General features: G+C 38.5%; 1 protein-coding gene across 1 annotated transcript in view; it reads right to left on the bottom strand.

Moving 5' to 3' along the window:
• STK32B (serine/threonine kinase 32B) overlaps nt 1–18,069 on the bottom strand; it is a gene marked incomplete at its 5' end in the record, with an annotated part of 56,266 nt that overhangs the window by 24,325 nt on the left and 13,872 nt on the right. The window contains one exon of the mRNA XM_010088112.1: nt 6,276–6,313. Coding sequence (XP_010086414.1) covers nt 6,276–6,313 — 38 coding nt within the window. The remainder of the gene's footprint in view (nt 1–6,275; nt 6,314–18,069) is intronic.

Below are 18,069 nucleotides of genomic sequence, written 5' to 3'. Positions count from 1 at the left end.
GCCCACAGAAAATGTATCTGCCAACCTCCAAGAAGTCTGCAGCCCCACATGTGAACTGAAATTCTCGGAATACCCTAATTTGTCCAGATCTGACCTGCTTTTGAAGGGAAAAAGGAAGAAGGCACATCCCACTGCCAAAATTAAAGCTATTTCTCCAAATGGGTGACACAATAGAAGTTTGTATGCTTTCTGCAGTTTTCTCAAAAAAAACCTGCTTACAATTTATTGACACTTTCCTCCTAAGACACCCAGCCCAGGAAGACATCTGTGCACAACAGTCAAAAACAGTGAGCAGATGAAAGCGATCACTTTATAAGGGGTGGGAGGTATTAGGCTGCCATAACAAGAATTAGCCTGCTGTCACATTTCAAGGTGGCATTCCTCCTTTTTGGGGGCTGAAGCATAGACTGTCTGCAGTTTATTTCTTCAATAATAAAACATAATAACAGACAACTTCTTGAAAAAGATAATTGAACTGCATTCACACACCTCATGGCAGTATTTTTAAGCAACTATGTATGCTGTAGAATGAAATCCTGCAAGGATCTCGGCAGACTAATACTTTCTCTTTTTTGACAGATAAATATAAAGTTCTGTCATGTAAATGACAACATTGTAAGTGATGATCCCTATTAGAATGCCAGCATGATAGCCTGTTGCAAAACACCTATCGCATAATATCCATTCAGACTGATCCAAACAGTTGATTTGCAATGAAAATTGCTTCTCCTGCAGTGCATTGTTTATTATTAGATTTCTTCCCATTTAACAAAACCAAAATAGCACATGCGAAATGTTGTACACACTGGTTGATGGTTTTTGTAAAAATGCCTTTCTGCAAGGTAAGGGATGGAGTGGGAAGATGGGTTCTGCGTAGCTTCTCTGCATCCTGCTGTCGATACAGCAGCAATGGGCAGCTCCTGTACACACAGCAGTGTGTACAGAGCTGTGTCTGGACCGCTGGAAAAGCTCCACCTTTGCTCTTCCCCATTGCGTGGGCACCCCATGGCCCATGGCCTGCCTGCAGGCAGCCTTTGCCTGTTGCTTAGAGTGCTGTTAATTAGCTATGGAGGGAAAGGAAGGTGTTTTGTAGGCAGGCAGATGGCTGTGTTGCTGCAGGGACTGCACACAGCGCTTGGTGGGATCTGGAAGCACAGAGAGGGGCTGTGTCTGGGATGGAGTCAGAGCACGTGGTGGTGGGGAATGAACCCCCAATGCCTGTTGGCAATGGAGGAGAGCTGGAGGGATGTTGAGGCAGAGTTCTGGTTCCCTGGACACACCGCTAAATTGTTTCAACTGTTTTAAGCCCAGTGACTTTTGTTTTGTTTTTTAAGTTTTTCATTCCTGATGTGAATATTTCGAGAGAGTTAGACCTCAATTCTCTATTTATAATCAGCCTCTAAGCCATCTTTTTTACCGCAGGTGTTACATATAGGAGAAAAAAAGGTTGCTATTGCTGCAGTAAATATGCTGGGATGCTGGCTACTTCATACTGTTTCTAAAATTCCAATTCATGGCGATGTTTTCACATCCGAGCTTCACACCTTGTACTTGGTCTCCTTTTCTGAATATTATTGTGGACAGCTAAATGTCTAAACTGACATCTAAACTGTGCCCTGCCTCCCTTCACAGGTACCAGGTACAATATTGAACTAAACAGTATATCAGTTCAACTTGGTTTTGGCTTTGAAGAGCTGTGAAGGAGAGCAGTGCACAACAGATTCAGCAGTACCTAACTAAATTCATTTTAAGAGCTCATTGCTTAATCCCCATGGCTGCATGACCCCGTATGATAATCAGATGATGGTAGAGAAAAGGGAAGAAAAGGCAAATGACCACATTCCTCTGGCTTGCTGCAGAGTGCCTTTTTCAAATCATCCCAGGCTGCACATATTTCACTGGAATGTGGGGAAACCTGTAAGTTAATACCTGCAGCACAGTCTATGACTTTGAGAAGCTTTATGCATGCAAGTCAGAAGTGCTGTGTAGCTTTTATGCCTCACTCTTCCACATGGCCTGAAATCCCAGTATCTGAAGTAAACAGCAAATGCTCTTTATGTGGACTGTTATTTAGTTTTGGTAAATGAGAACAAATTGTAATGACAATTAAAAGTCCTGACAGGTGGCTGAGGCTGCTTGACTAACAGCTTAGCAGAGGAAAATGTACCTGACTTCAAACCTCACTGAATTTTTCAGAGTCTGAAACCAAAAGGGGTGAATGTGAGGGCAGAGAAGAAATAATGGACTAGAGTTAATGCCACTGACTCATCATGCATCAGAGCTGATGGGAAGTCTCAACACAGTAACATTTTGGAGCAAATTCAGGTTTGCTCTCAGAAGGTCAAGCCCTATGAACAATTTAAAAAGTATCTCTCTGGGTTCGTCTGTACTATGTACAAAAGTGTAAGCTCGTATCCACGTGAACTTGGCGTGACTCGTCAGTCTGCCACTAATCACCAGGGAGATTGTTAGAAACCGTATTGTACTGCAATAGATGGGTTCAGCGAGGATGTGTGTTTCAAGAGTAGGCTGTTTAATGGCCAGGGAGGCATGTAAAAGTTTCAAATATATTTTCAAAGCGTAGATAGCTTCAGGTGGATGAGTTACGCTGAGAACACTCATCTTGTTAACCAACATCAGAAGGTTAAATGACATACAGTCCCTGAAAATTGTCTGTGGGCATGATGAGGACCAGCCCTAAGGCAGTTACACCAGGTACTTCCTTAGTGGAGACTTCATTTCTCCCAGACATCACTATAGAGTAATAATATTGTCAGTTCTGTTGTTCAGAAGATAACATCAGGATTCTAAATATTTAATTTATGTGTGGTTTTTTAATCCTATTTTTTGTTTAAAGACCAGGATTGCTCATTGGTTGCATTTTTCAATTTTGCTGTTAGTTTTCAAGTGAGAGCTGAGATTCTCATGTAGTCAAGGAAATAGAGTTTTAAGAAAAACTGATGATCGTAAAACAATATAGTGATACATAAAGAGGCACACACAAATGCCAGCTTGAATCTGCCTTGCTCTCTCATAACAGAAATGGTTACCGAGCAAAATTATCACTAACATACATGGAAAGATCCAGTCTATTAAAAAAACAAACAAACCCTAATAAAAAGAATTACTCCTATTAAGGCTCAGAGTGAAATATTAGGTCTGTGTTTTCAATATGGAGAACCACCAGGAAGCAGTTGCAAGACTAGAAGTAGGAGGCATTCAGTGCTATTGGCAGATAGCACCTCCAAAATGAACAAACAGGTAGCGAGTCTTCACATAATCTATGTTTAAGCTAAGGACAATTTGCCACACAAGATGTTAAGGATGCTAAACATTCCCTCCACTCAAGGAAGCACCAGAAAAAACATGGAAAGCACCACTGAAAGTTATTAAATGAGTGGGAACCATAACCAGCTCAGGAAATGCCTAAGGCTAGAGTCTGGGTGAGTACACGGGGGAAGTACCACAAAAACTTTCCTCGTTTTATATCCTGCTCTGTCATTCACTTTTTGACAACTCTTGGAGATAAGAAACTCAACTAGATGGGTCTTTGATCCAGTATGTTTGCTCTTCTGCTCTGGAACTGAAAGCCTGTATATCTGTAACACCATCTGTGGCAACAGAGAGGGGCAAAGGGAACAGAGCAGTGTCTTGTAAGGAGAAATTTAAAAAGCTGCGGTCTTCCGCTGAGACAGGAGAGCACTAAGGATTTTTTGAATATCACAAAGGTTGTGATTATAAGCAATTATTCACCAAATCCAGCAATTCCAGAAGTAGAGGATGGTATTTGAAAGGAAAATGTTTCAAAACAGTAAACTTTTTTTTTTTTTTTTTTTTTCATGAAGGATGGTGAAGTTCCACAGCTTGTTGCTTCAGGAGGTTGTAGAGACAAATATCAACAGCAGCTTCAAAGAGGCAGTAGACAAATTCATTAACAAAGGTACATCGAGATTCTAATGGGAATATACAGAGTTACCCTAATATCCTAATAAAAAAATTGTGGGTGATGGGGAGCACTGAACCATGATGACTAGAAGTTGCAAAGGGCACCCTCCATTTTTAGTATCTCCTTTTGCCACTGGCTGTGGCAGATTACCAGCTGAGGTCTTGGCTCTGACCCAGCAGACAGTTCTTCCTCTGTAAACCAAGCAGGGACTTTGCTGGGCCTTATGAAATGATGTCCTGAAAAACTTGCCTGAGAGAAAATCAAACCTTTGCAAATTTGCTGTAGACAAGAGTGTTAACAATGGTGTGGTCACTCTGCACAATGCAAAACCCAGATGCCAAAGTAGAATCTCGTAGTTTCTGCAGAATGACCAGAAATGTTAATATCAATAATATCAAATATCTGTATAAATAATGTTATAATCTCTGAAAAAAAGGCAATGTACTAATCTGTTTGCCACCCATGTTTTTCCTTAGCTAACAGATCATAGAAAGATTTAAAGACATATTTAACTTTTTTGATATTTTTCAGAAAAAAATACATGGACCAGACTTGCCAGTTTTCAGTTCTAAACACTGCCATTTCAGTTACATTGTTCTAAACCATTAAAACGAGACAAATACTACTGGAAGCAGAATACCGTTATTAAGAGTATTCTATAACACTTTTCTCTGTACAATACAATAATGATAGCTCTCCTGAACCATCAGGGAGTCCCTTCAGCTATCATCACTAGAATAATTCTGGTTCAGATGCATGTTAGCAGAACAGCACACTACTACTAAATTTAGAGATTAGTGCTAGTTGCAAGAGGAAGAGCTTTCTGGGAAAGCTGATTCCAGTTCAGAAAGTGAACCCTGAAAACATCCTTAATTTCTCTCCTCAAAGGAGACTCCTCTATGGGATGGAGAATCTCTCCAGGAGACCAGGCAATCTTCTGGTAAGGGTTGAACACTGTTTTAAGCAGCTGATTATCCCATTCTCATGTAGCATGAGGCTTCTTGTGGTCATCAAATATTTATTTCCATTGATGCATCAGAACCTGTGGTCAGCAGTGTTGAGATATGGCTTTGCTGAAAAGTATGTGGGAAAATTCAGGCATTCCTTCCAGAATGATTTTTAAAATGTATACATTTTAATGAGTTTTTTTCTTTGTAGATTAAATCATTTTTATAGGTTAAGAAAAATCCTCTGTTTTCACTACTTGTGCATTCCTGAGGTAAGTTCCCTAAGCCATACAGATAAATAGCAGTGAAACTAGTCTTAATGAGCAGGAATATCTATAATCTGTAATCCTGGTAAATGTTGTGAAAGTCAGTCAGTTTAACCGCTTGAAGATGTAAGGCAATGTAAATGGCATAACACCTCACTTTGACTTCAGCCAAAACAGGTTTCTTCAGTGAGGTCAAAAAAATCTAACTCACTGAGACAAAATCTCTGTCCTAAATATTGTGCATGTCCAATTCCATAACATTTTGTGTAACATATTTATGGGGCACATATTCAACATATTTTTCCTTTACATGAAATCTGATGATTCCCTAAAAATGGTGGTACCGTGTTGCAGCTTAAATCAAAGCTTTTATGGACTTCAAGGATAGCATTCATCTTGCAAAATGTACATCTATAAGGTTGATATCTATATTTTTACTCAAAACTTCCTAGATATTAATCACCAAAGAGAAATAGATACTGGTGTATAGTGCAGACATCCAGAAGAGATCAATGATATAAGCATGTATATGTCTTTCAGTTATCTGCAAAGGAAGCCTGTGGTGACAAGCACGGTAGACACCTGTTCTCCTGTCACCTCGTTTAATGAGTTGAATGAAGTGTGTGGACCCTTTTGCAGGTTGAGAGAGTTACATCTCCCAACCACATCACAGGTCTGTGAACAAAGAACTCATGAGCTAATTAAGTCTGCTGACCAAGGTCTGTCTGCAAGTCCAGAGAAGCATGGTTGTTTCACCACTTGTCTGCAGGTGTACTATTCTCCTGGTAGGTCCCTAAAAAGAGATTGTGGTGATTCACAGGAATTCTGTTAATAAAATATTAACTTTTTTTTTAATCAGGTGTCCCTGGTGATCTCAATTCATATTAAATTCCTTCTTCTTCAAGTCTTGCAAACGTCAGATCAGCATTTTTTTTTTTTTCAGTAGGAGGGGAAATTGCAAAAATCCACAAGATGGACAGAAGAACTTTGCAGAGAAAGTCCAGATTCAGGTAGGAATCCAACATCTGAGGCTGATTTACAAAGCATGTCATGAGCATGTCACTGAGATCTCAAGAATTGGAGGTATCTGAGAGAAAGTAGTCTATATTCACTTACCATGCTCATCCAGTAGTATGTTGTCAGGTTTGATGTCCCTGTAAAATAAGTTAAGGAATGTGTTACACTTCATACCCAAAGACAACCTGTGATTTTAAAGTTTTTCCCACCTGGGTATGAGGGCCAAGTCACTTAAATCATTACAAAACCAGAGAAAACCATATCATAAGTAAAGGCAAATTATGTTTATCTAAATCTTTTTACTGCCCTGAAAAAACATGTGGTTTTGTTCATTCACATTCATGTGGTTTTGTTTTCATATGGTTAGCACTGAGATGGATTTGGTTTTCAAGATAATGTACTCTATTCTTTATAGCAGTGGGAACAACAAAATAGAAGATTTGCATCTAGGAAGTGTCTGATTGCATCAGGGACTCTACATTTGACAGACCTAAGAATTTGTTTAATTAGAAACATTGGTGATCTACCCTTTCTGCCAGGCCCTGCTAATCTGCCATGCTCACATGCACGATCACCCACCTACTGTAGAGTTTTGCTGGCTATCTTATGCTAATGAGGTAAGTCTCACAGCTCTCCTTTTTAGCCCCCCAAATCCAATCCCCAGTTGGCTGTCTGTAACAGCAGGTACTATGCTGAGGAAAGGAGCAGGGATAAGGGAGGATGGAGATTATGATGTGCTGATACATCAGCTCAACTCTGCCATTTTTGGGACCAGGCATCAATATTGCCCTAGAGAGCTACACATTCAGGATAATTTTCTGTTGACATATATTCATGCTGCTGTCAGAAGGGATGAAGACAGTTTTTTCTCCACCACCACTGGGCATTCCCACCCTCTTTTTTGGTCCAGCATCGTTGCTCATGGTGCAGACCTGTCCTAGGGAGACTCATCTCTTCCCTTTGCCAGCCTGGATCGGTCCCTGGCTTGGCTCACCCTGCAGCTTGGTGAGTGTGATGTGGCAGTGCTGTGTGGCTCTGCCTTTTCACCACCAACTCGTAGTTCATGCAGTTTCAAAGCCGTGCTCCTGGTGTGGCACTGCCAGAGTGGGAGATGTGTCCACCTTGAGCAAAACATTTGCCCTGTGGGCTGAATTTTCCACTTATCTCAAAAGAAAAGGCACAGTAAACTGTTAAAATAAGCTGTTGGGTAGGTCTGCAAATGAACTCCAAACACTTCAACCTGTGTAATTTCTTTTAGCCAAGAGATGGCTTGATTATTCCATTTAAACATTTTCTAGGAAATCCCGTCCTGACTGAAACACATACTATGACATACTTAGATTTTGCTAACAAGTTTTGTTCAATATGCACACAAATGGAATAAAGAAAAAAAGGGAAATGTTGCAAAAGGAAAATGTGTTACACCAGAACACTTTTTCTAAAAAAAAAAAATTAATTAGAGAATGACTTTTGAAGTAAATATCATACAGGAATAAGATAGTAATAGCAATTGTAATACGTATATTGCTTGCATGACATGAATTCAGTCATCACCCAAACTCCACACCTGTATTGACTAAAGAAGGGAGCTTACAGTTTAGTATTCTGAATTCCATGCTTTCCAGCCCTTCCTGAGAATCATACAAAATTGTGAAGTACGTTAAGATTACCTTTACAATTTGTGTAGCAGCAGCTGGGGAAATATTGGGTAAATAAGAAATTACCTTGAATCATTCCCTGCACATCTGGAAATAACGTAGGATGTGTATGTGTCTGTGTAAGGAAAAGGATCTCACTGTGAATTACCATCTGGAATGGAAATTTAAAATTGTAACAATATTTCAGTGTGAAATACTGTATTTCTTCTGTACAACTTACAGGCTATCTATAATTGCCTGATTCAGCAACAGTTCTAGTTATATCTGTAATATAAGGTGAAATCTCCCCTAGAGCCCATGTCACCCACAAACCTCTGAACTCTGACTTGTCTCTTTCCTCTCCCCTATAGTCACTTGTCATATCATTCACCATATCAAAACCTCTCCTTCCTCTGATTTAATGTGGGTGAAGTTGTGAACTGTAAGATTAAATATCTTTGCTTATATTATAAAACTTGGTTTCATTTTTGTAGGAAATTATACATATTTTCGTATGCGATGTTCTATTTAAACTCTCAATTGATGAGACAGTTTTTGGAAGAGCTACTGTTCAGCTGGTGTCAAATATATTTGCTAGTAACAAAACAACTTCTGGGTTTTGATAACTGTTTTCTGATAAGAGTTGGAACTGTGATTTCATGTTGAACAGTTTTTGTGGTTAATCCGTGACTTGAAAATACAGCAAGGACTTTCAATTGAAATAAACACATCATAGTTTTGACTGTTGAATTAAATGTTTCAAACTTGTTCTTCACAGAGTTTAACAAGGACAATCTGACTCTGCTCTTGTCACGTGGCTAAAAAGATTGGGGGTCACATGCAAGGACATTAGGGCCTTCCAGTGGCTTCCTAAAACCAGTGATAGATTCAACATCACTACAAACTGTTTTCCCCAGTTTAAGAAAATAAAAATTAAGAACTGTAATGCTACAAGCATTAGTACTTCACTGATAATAAAACCAATCAAAAGGAAAAATTCAGCTTTATGAGCTACTGCCATGTGTATAACAATGCAGCACACAGGGATTGCTCATTACAAGTCTGTGCCTTTTCTATCTTTTTTTTTGAAGAAGACAAGTTTAAACAATTTGAATATCTGCTATGGTATTGCACCATTAAATAGACTTTACATTTTTATTGCCACCAGAAAAGACATCGACAAATCCGCTTGACAACTGTATGTCTCATCAAATATATTTTTCATGCAGTTGCATCTGTAATGTTCAGAAAGTGGTAAAATTAGATCTGTGTTTATCTTTCTGTGACTAATTCAGGCAATGGCTGATACTTGGTACAGATGCACAGAGACCATAAAGCCTTTCCTACCTAAGGGATTTTCCCTACTGTAGGCTCTGCTGACTTTGCTCCTTTTGTGCAGAGGCAGGATGGTAGCTGGGGGCAGGAACAACAGGGTCAAGTGCCTTCTGCAGAGCAGCCCAACTCCCCTATCCCTGAGGCAACTTGGTAGAGTCATAACTGGGTCTCAGGTCTCAAAACAGGCTATTTTAAACTGCTTTTACAGACAATGAAAGTTATGGGCTAACTAAAGCCAGAAGGTGAACAAGTTTCTTAAGTAAGATGCTGCTGCTTTGGGATCACTTGCCTGAAGATGCACATGATGCATAGATTCACATGGCAGGTGAGAAAGCAAAGCGCAGGGTCACCATCAAAAGAGCTGATTTTCCAGCAGCACTCTGTTATCTGGTTATTCCTGTTTTACAGTGTGGCACTAAAAGCTCTCCTCTCCAGAAGCATCCTGTTGAAAGCTCCAAAGACTGCAGAGGAACGAGGCCTCTGCTCTGCCCTTGCCCTGACTGCTGCCTGCTACATATAGGGCAAGGAGGGTTCAACACAGTCAATGGGAAGACTTGGCAGGAGCATTGCAACTAAAATTACTGGTTATATTCAGAATGGAGGGCTTGCAGCATCTGTTATACAAAAGACAGCTAGTTCCCTTAAAAAAATACTACAGTTAAATTCATTTAAACAGTAAAAACACTGTTTAGGTAAGGACGTGAATTTAAAAGATAAAACCTCTTCAGTTAAGCAGTTTGCATTCAAACATGTTAATTAAGTTAAATTCTGTTTTGACTACACATACTTTTTTCAGAAAACATTTTCCCCCCTAGCAAGCATGTTCAAACAACAGGGTGTGAAATTCAGCACCTTAACTTCAGGGTTTTCCTGTTATGCATATCCCTAGCTAAGAGAATGAATTGAAACATTCATTTCATAATCCAAATACCTTGAAAGAGCTCATAAGAGAAATTGAAGGACTTTTGCAAAGAGCAAACTCACAGTCTGGATTCAGAAGAGCCCTGGGCTGTCCTCTTAGTGAATTCAGAAAACAATGACCAGCAGAGTTATGGCAGTGTTCTTGACACTGATTTCTTAAATACAGCTTTCTCAGTCTGCACCAGTGCTACTCCAACACAGAAAAATCATACACAGAAAAATCAAAGCAACATAGAAACAGAAGTAGAAAAACATTCAAAGTCTTTGCTCAGGGACAGGACTAGGCATAACTAATATAACAGCTGTCTGAAGAAACTCAGAGGTGTAGACTAGTGTAAAAACTGGGAAAAAAAATCACAGTTTAACTAATTAACTTGTTGATACTGCTCATGAAACCCATTTCTAGCTTTCTTGAATGCTTTAGCTACAAATGTCAAACTAAAGCTGCCTGATGGATGAAAGTACAGTAAGAAGGTGATGCACATAATTTCCAAGTAGGAAAGAACGATTTATAATCTTTTTGTGTCTTCTATAATAACTAGGCCTAGTGGGCATCCAGTGCTTGAAGACATCCCCTCTGCAAGGAGGAAAGCCGTGAGTGTGGCTCAACTCATGTTTACTGAATATACCAGAGTCCCCTGAACTCCATGGAAAGGTTCACAATGATTATAAAGGACTCAGGTTCCAGTATCTGCAGTTTTAATCAACCCTTCCATCAACATTTCCTTCTGGTGTTACTAAGTGGCGTAGAAGCAGATTTCTAATTTACAAAGTGGAGAAGTTGTGCAGTCTTCATCCTTGGAATTTTTCAAGACCTGACTGGATAAACCCCAAGCAACCTGGTCTGATCTTAAGGCTGACCCTGCTTTGGGCAGAAGATTAGCCTAGAGGCCTCTGGAGGTCCCTTCCAGCCTGAATTAGTCAGTGAGTCTATGAAAAATAGTGTATCCAGGTTCAAAGTCCATCATTCTTATTCCTTCTCCTTTTGACTACAAGGAAATTCGTGAAAGATTGAAGAGACCTGGGAGAGAACTGTATATATGGAATTTAGTTTGTCTTTGGTATAGTCCATTGTAGTTGAAAGCTAGTCAGAGCTTCCATATGTTAAATTCTGTCACGGGGCTTGAATGCTCATGAAGAAAACAGTAGGAATAAATAGCCTGCCTTCAGCATGAAAGGAAGTTAAAATTTAAATGCTCTGCAGTTCAGCACTGGAGAAGTGTAACACAATATTTATTAGCTATGTGAAGTGGTAAAAAATGAAGTTTATTTCACCTGAAGAGGACTCTGAGAAATCTCAGTAAGAGTGAGCAAAGCTAAGTGATTATATTGCCAGTGCCATATAAAATGAAGAACAGACACAAATTATATATGTACATCAGGAGAGAAACTGAATTACTTGTCGGGATTAACAACCATAAATAACCCTACAGAGGTCACACTTTTGTGTCCCTTATGTAGGTCAAAGAGTCATAGAAAAGAAGACTGAAAAACATGTAATTATGTCATTTGCTCTCAAGCTTAAAATCCAGAACTATCTCCAAAAACATTTCACATGTACTGCTAAGAATTAGCTACCTGAGCAGTGTAACTTTTGGTCTCTATTGATATTGACTGGACTTGAAACATTGATCTAGAAATGAAAGGTGTGTGGTTGGTGAAATCAACCATGAATTACCCAGTATTCTTATGGAATAAAAGTAATCTCTGGTTCATTGACGACCTCTTCACATTGATAACAACTATTTCTAAGTAGGTTACTGAAAAATATTGAAAAAAGGTATTATACTGTAATTTAAAATAAAGGCAGGTCATTCATGTTACTTTATTTCATAACACCTGAAAGAAAACAGTCAAAGATCTGGGGAAGGCTGAACAAAAAATTCCCTGCGGGTAAAGAACAAACAAATTAGGGTTGTTTAGTTAACAGGAAAGATCTGTAAGATGCAATGTGACAGGCATATCAAATAATAAATAGTATCGAGATGGTCAATAGAACTTTTCTATTTGCTTTTGGAACATGAAAGCAAGGTTCATACTTCATAAAACTGAAGTAAACTAAACAGGGTTTCATTTATACAAATAACAATTAAACTCAAGTTGATTACTACAAGACATATTTGCTTTAAAATGCCTCAGAGTTATCTTGGTCTCAGCTGGGATAGAGTTAATTTTCTTCCTAGTAGCTGGTATCGTGCTGTGTGATGAGAGAATAACATCTAATAACACACTGATGTTTTAGTTGTTGCTAGGTCCTGCTTACACTAACTCAAGGACTTCTCAGCTTCCCACGCTTTGACAGCGAGGAGGTGCACAAGAAGCTGGGAAGGAGTATAGCGAGGACAGCACACCCAAATTGACCAAAGGGATATTCCATACCATATGATGTCATGCTCAGTATATAAACTGCGGGGAGGCTGCGATTGCATCTCAGGACTGGCAGAACGTCATTTGGCGGGTGGTGAAAAATTGCACTGTACATCACTCATTTTGTTGTTGTTTTTTATTATAATTATTATTGCCATTATTGTTGTTATTATTATTATTATTATTTCTTCCTTTGCTGTCCTATTAAACTGTCTTTATCTCAACTCATAAGTTTTCTCACTTTTCTTTTCTGATGCTCCTCCCCATCCCACCGGGACAAGGGAGTGAGCGAGTGGCTGTGTGGGGGTTGCTGCCAGTAGGGGTTAAACAATGACCAGAGGCTTAAACAAAGATCTAGCCATTGATGTGAATAACAGAACTATCACATAGAGTTCCTCCAGCTGAGATTAATCTGATTGATTTAGGAGAGCACTTCTACAACAAGCAGAGATGCTGGCTTAACTTCACCTTTTTGAATCACAGCAATAATAAGGCCAAACACAAGATCTATGCTTTTCCTTAAGCCTGTGAGAAGTAAAAACTAGCACTGCCTATCTGTTTTATTCTGCTTTCATATTTTGCAGCACGCTTGGTTTCTGCATTGTTTAAATTTGTGATTTTTTGCTTTTGCTTGTATTTTCTCCTTATTTCATCAAAAGGTTTAAGGTATTTCCAACACAGATGCTCTTTTTAATATTATCAGAGGAAATATTTCAGTTATAAGAATTCTGGATAGGTCTGAATTCACATGTGTAATTGCTCCTAACCCTCTATTTGGTATCAGAAAAAATCCAAAGTACATTCTTTCAACTTTACGAATGTCGCTCTTTGCCTTACTGGCTCAGAGCAAGTTTTAATGTATTATCACATTTCCATTCACTTGAGCTTCTAAAATCCCACAGTAATATCTATGAGCATTTCATCTGATAGCAGTTTTACTAGCATGGCTTATTAGGAGTATTTCCACTTTTTAATGACGATTGGTTTTCTCTGAACAAGGACTGTTAAGGTTTCAACTCTTCAATAACTAAAGCTAACTTGCAGAGAAAACTCAGTTGTGTACAAGCTCATGAAATTAAGTCTTGTATTTTTAAAAGCAAATCTTAACTGCTTTTATTTTAGTAGACAGAAGACATGTGCTCACCTTGGTTCCAAAAACAGAATCTAGCCTGTGAACAGGTAGGTGTAAGTTGAAAAAAATGAGGTTCAGACAGGATATAAAGGGAAATTTTCACCATGGGGACAGACAAGCAGTGGAACAGGCTGTCCAGAGGGACTGTGTGGTCACCCTCCCTGGAGTTTTTCAAGACATGACTACATAAATCCCTGAGAAGCCTGGTCTGATGTCATATGAGATCATGCTTTAAGCAAAAGGTTGGACAAGAGACTTCCTGAGGTCCCTTCCTACCTGAATTTTTCCCATAATCCTGTCTATAGGTATAGGCAAGTTCTGCAGAGAGTAAAGAGGGCTTTCTCCACACTTAGGTCAGGAGCAGCATCTGAGTAGCTTCCTATAAACCGCAACTAGCACTGCAGGTCATTACAAACCTCCTCTCAGGGCAGTGGTAGTGCCTTCAGCCTACTGGCAACAAAACTCCATTGGTCACAAGATATGTTCATCTCAGTCAGAAGGTAGCGAGCCCATATTTATGCGTGTATCACTAAAATTTATCGGCTTACAGTTAAGCAGCTGATGCCTTTGCACACTGCTAAGGTGGTGTTGTTTTTTTGGGTTTTTTTTTCAAAGAGTATTTCAAAATACCCAACTGAGAAATTAAAGTAGATGGATTTTATATTTTAGTAAGTATTTAGAAGAAGCAAGATCCAGGTAAAGGTCCTTGTAGTCAATGCAAGGATTACATTGGCCTTTACAGATGTTATTTCCACCCTAATAAAGGTTTCTCCTACTCATTTCTCTTGAGTGCTGGCAAACTAATTGTATGTTGTGTAGGATAAACCTTGAAATACTGATTGTAAAGTCTTAGGTAAATCTTTCTTTTTCTTAATTATGCAGCTCATTCCTTGTATTATTTTTTTTCCTTATGCAGAAATACTAGTTTAAAGTTACTATTTTCACTGGGATAAAGAAAATTCTGTTAAGATCACAGAAAATCACTTTACCTAGTTTTTAACTTAAATGACCTTCACTATCCTCTTTTCTGATCCTGTTTGCCTTCTCTTTGTCAAAATAGTCCCAACTGAAAGTGAGCATTGGTTGTATTCTTGGATACAGGGAATGCTATACAAAGACTAAGAGTCTTCATTAGATGCAAGTGTTAAAGTCCAGAAGGTAGCTTCTACCATTAAGAAAACATGGCAAAAAGCATCAGCTTCTGGATAACAACCTGAAGTCATGCAGGGATAACTCCAATAACCTCAGTTTACTGAGTACCTGGTACTCTCAAATATTAGTCTCAATTATTTGCTCATAACCCATTTATACACTTCAGAATATATCTGACTAGAGACTTTCATTTTTCATTAGGTTTTTTAGGTTAAGTTAGTCACACCAATGTTTCACATTACATCACAAACATACACCTGCCACACAATAGTAAACCAATGTGACATGAGAAGTGCTGGACAATTTTCATTAAGATTAATATTAGCTGTTTAACAGTTCTTAACAGCCATAAAAATGGCAATGAGTTGGGAAATATGTTTCAGCTATGGATTATTTGAGTCCACATGAGATTTACCACTGTATCAGAGCACTGATGTGAACCATGTCGTATATTATAATGGCGTTTCTCCTGATTATGGAAAGTAATGTGAACAAATTCTGATTTTTGTAGATGGAGACTTTATTTCCTTCCTACTTGACATTTAGATTCACAAATAATACACAACTGCAAGATGTGTACTTTGTAAAGACTCTGAGTGCATAGATAGTGAGGTTTTCTTATGGCAAATTTGTTGGAGCTTTGGTTGAAGGAAAAGTGAATATATACTGGCCACTGTGCAGCCAAAGAACGAACTTGGTCAGAGATGTTTTGCTTCTATAAGGGAAGCATAGAAATGACGTATCCCCCAGAACTGAACTGTGCAGAGCACCTACAAAGGGTGCTTGCTCAAGCAATGACCTTAATGAGGTCTGAGGCATTCTCTCTTCCTTTCATCAACACCTCGTACCTCATTAATCTTTTTAGCTTTTTGTTCCTGACCAACATCTTTCCTAGTCTCAAGAAAGGTTCAATAATACTAAAACAAAATCGTAGTAAGAATCTCAGAGTTCTTTAGTTTCAGAATAATCAAATTCCAGTAGAAGATAGGATTTTTTTTCAAGTATATGCATGTGGATAGGTAGGTACCAGATGTCCTAGAAGGATTAACTCTTTCTTTCCTTCAAGAAAGGCTCAGATTAACAAACATTAAAACTTGAAATGTAGTCTGGTTTTATGACATGTCTTAATCCTTTTATAATATTTTAATTACATGTTTAATTCTCACAGTACTCATTAAGGCAACTTCTAAATCTAGAAATTAATAGAATTCCACAGAATTGTGTGTGAAAGAAAATGAGTAAAGTTTTCAGGATTTGAAAATCATTCCACGAAATTGAAAAACCTTTGTCGATATTCTATCAATGTAATCCCAAATAATATATTTCCCACCAATCAGAAATATTTAGTTTTGTTATTAATCTGTGATGCATTACTCATGAACCTGAGGTACCCAACAAGTCAGGTGGCCTTGCAAAAAAAACAAAAAAAACCAAAAAAAACCAACAATACAAAGCAAAACAAAACAACCAACCAAAACAAAACAAAATATTTTTATTGGGTCTTCCTATTTAAAATCTTCTCTTTTACTTGAAGTCTTTTGCTTTTTCTGCAATTCCCACTCCTGGGGTTTTAATGCAGAAACAAAAAAATCTATAACTACTTCCAACTAATTATCTGGTAACATGCATTCATATGATACTCATCACAATCTTATCACCCAGCCCATTATCACACAGTCTTTTCCTTCTGTGTGACAACATGTGTGGCAACAAGACCATTTTCTGGTGTGCATGCAAGATATAATTGCTCTAATAATTATGACAAGCAAAAGTGTCAAAAATGTCTTGCTAACAAATACCTCTGAAATTGCTACCTCTTCCTATGTACCTCAAAAGAGTGTCTGGACATCTGGCTCAAGGCTTGGGATTGTAGTACCTAGATATATAGAAATATGTTGCTGTGATGCTGAGCTTTATGGTGCCTATGGTTCCTTTTCAGTTTAGAGCTATTTTCTACCAGGTGTCCTTGAAGATCTTGGATTTTCTTAGCACTTGTACTAGCCAATTTTATATCACTCTGAAAATAAAGCTGTCAAAGAAGGCACCAAAACAATCTTATTTACAAATACCTCAACTGAAACGAGCTTGTTATTTTCCAATTTTATCTATATTTGGGAAAAATAGAATTATGACAATATTGTCAATTCTCTACTTGTAACAATAGGTGGCAGTAATGATATCTACATTTGTCTGAATGGCCAGTGGTCTTTGGAAACACTGTATTTGTCAATTTTATCTTAGAGAAATAGTTGCAGCAGATATTGTTATCCCAGGTTGAAGAAAATGGCCTTTTTAAAACCAGGCATCCTATGCTGAGACTCTCACATTTCTGGGTATGTATAGCCAGATAATAGTCTCCTTTGGCTAGGTTTGGCTCCTGATTTGCATAGATGCTAAATTAAAATAAAAATATCAAACAGATTATTTCACTATATTGTTCTTACTGAAGTAATTACATACTGTATTAGCAAAAAAATAGGTGAAAATTCTTATATGCTATAAAAGCTAGAAAAATTAGTGCAAAGGAGGATGTGAACCTGTACTTTGCCTCCTCTGTGTTGCATTGTACAATGTCTCAGAGGTTGGGATTGGGAATTATCACTGTGGCCATATAAACTGAGGCTTTACATAACAAAACCCGGGCTATACTATCTAGGATTCCGCTTCTGGACACAGAGCTTGTTTTCCAAGTGAGCATTAACCAGCACAAATGACTTGCAGGCAATTCAATGGTTAGTATTCATCTTGCCTGAAGGACTCACAGTAATGACAAATGTGCCTCTTCCTTTGCTAGAACTGCTTTCTACAGCTAAGGCTAGACATGAGTACAGCCCTTCCTCTTTTGGGTAGCTTTGAGGGGAACCTTGAACAACTGTCAGCACTGTGGTGATGCCAAAACATCACCACATTTCAAATAAAAAGACTTTTCAGACAAATGCTTCTCCAGGCACATGGAGGAGTCATGAAGAATCACCATGCAGCAGTAATTTGTTGATAATCTCACAGCTGAAGACTCTAATCTTTTCTGTGTTGTAGTGTCAAGTACTGCTGAGACCTTCAGTGCATATGAGTACATGGGTCATACCACTACGTGTGAATCAGCTTTCAAGGACAGGTGACATCTCTGATAACCACGGGAATTACACGACTCGTTAGATGCTAACTGGCGTGTGGCATCTGGAAAGAATTATCTGGTCCAGCAGGAAAGCATATACAGTGCAATGGTGATGCTTCTTTCCTCAGAGATACCATGTGAGAGCTTTGGACTAGGAGTAAGGAGGAGTGTACTTTGCATATACTCTGCCAGCAATTGCACAAATTTCAGTCTCCTTCCAGTAAAGGGCATAGG

Source organism: Pterocles gutturalis, unplaced genomic scaffold, assembly GCF_000699245.1.
Source record: "Pterocles gutturalis isolate BGI_N339 unplaced genomic scaffold, ASM69924v1 scaffold17571, whole genome shotgun sequence".
NCBI lineage: Eukaryota > Metazoa > Chordata > Aves > Pterocliformes > Pteroclidae > Pterocles > Pterocles gutturalis.
The sequence above is the reverse complement of the archived record's forward strand: the minus strand, read 5'-3'. Positions and strand labels throughout refer to the sequence as shown.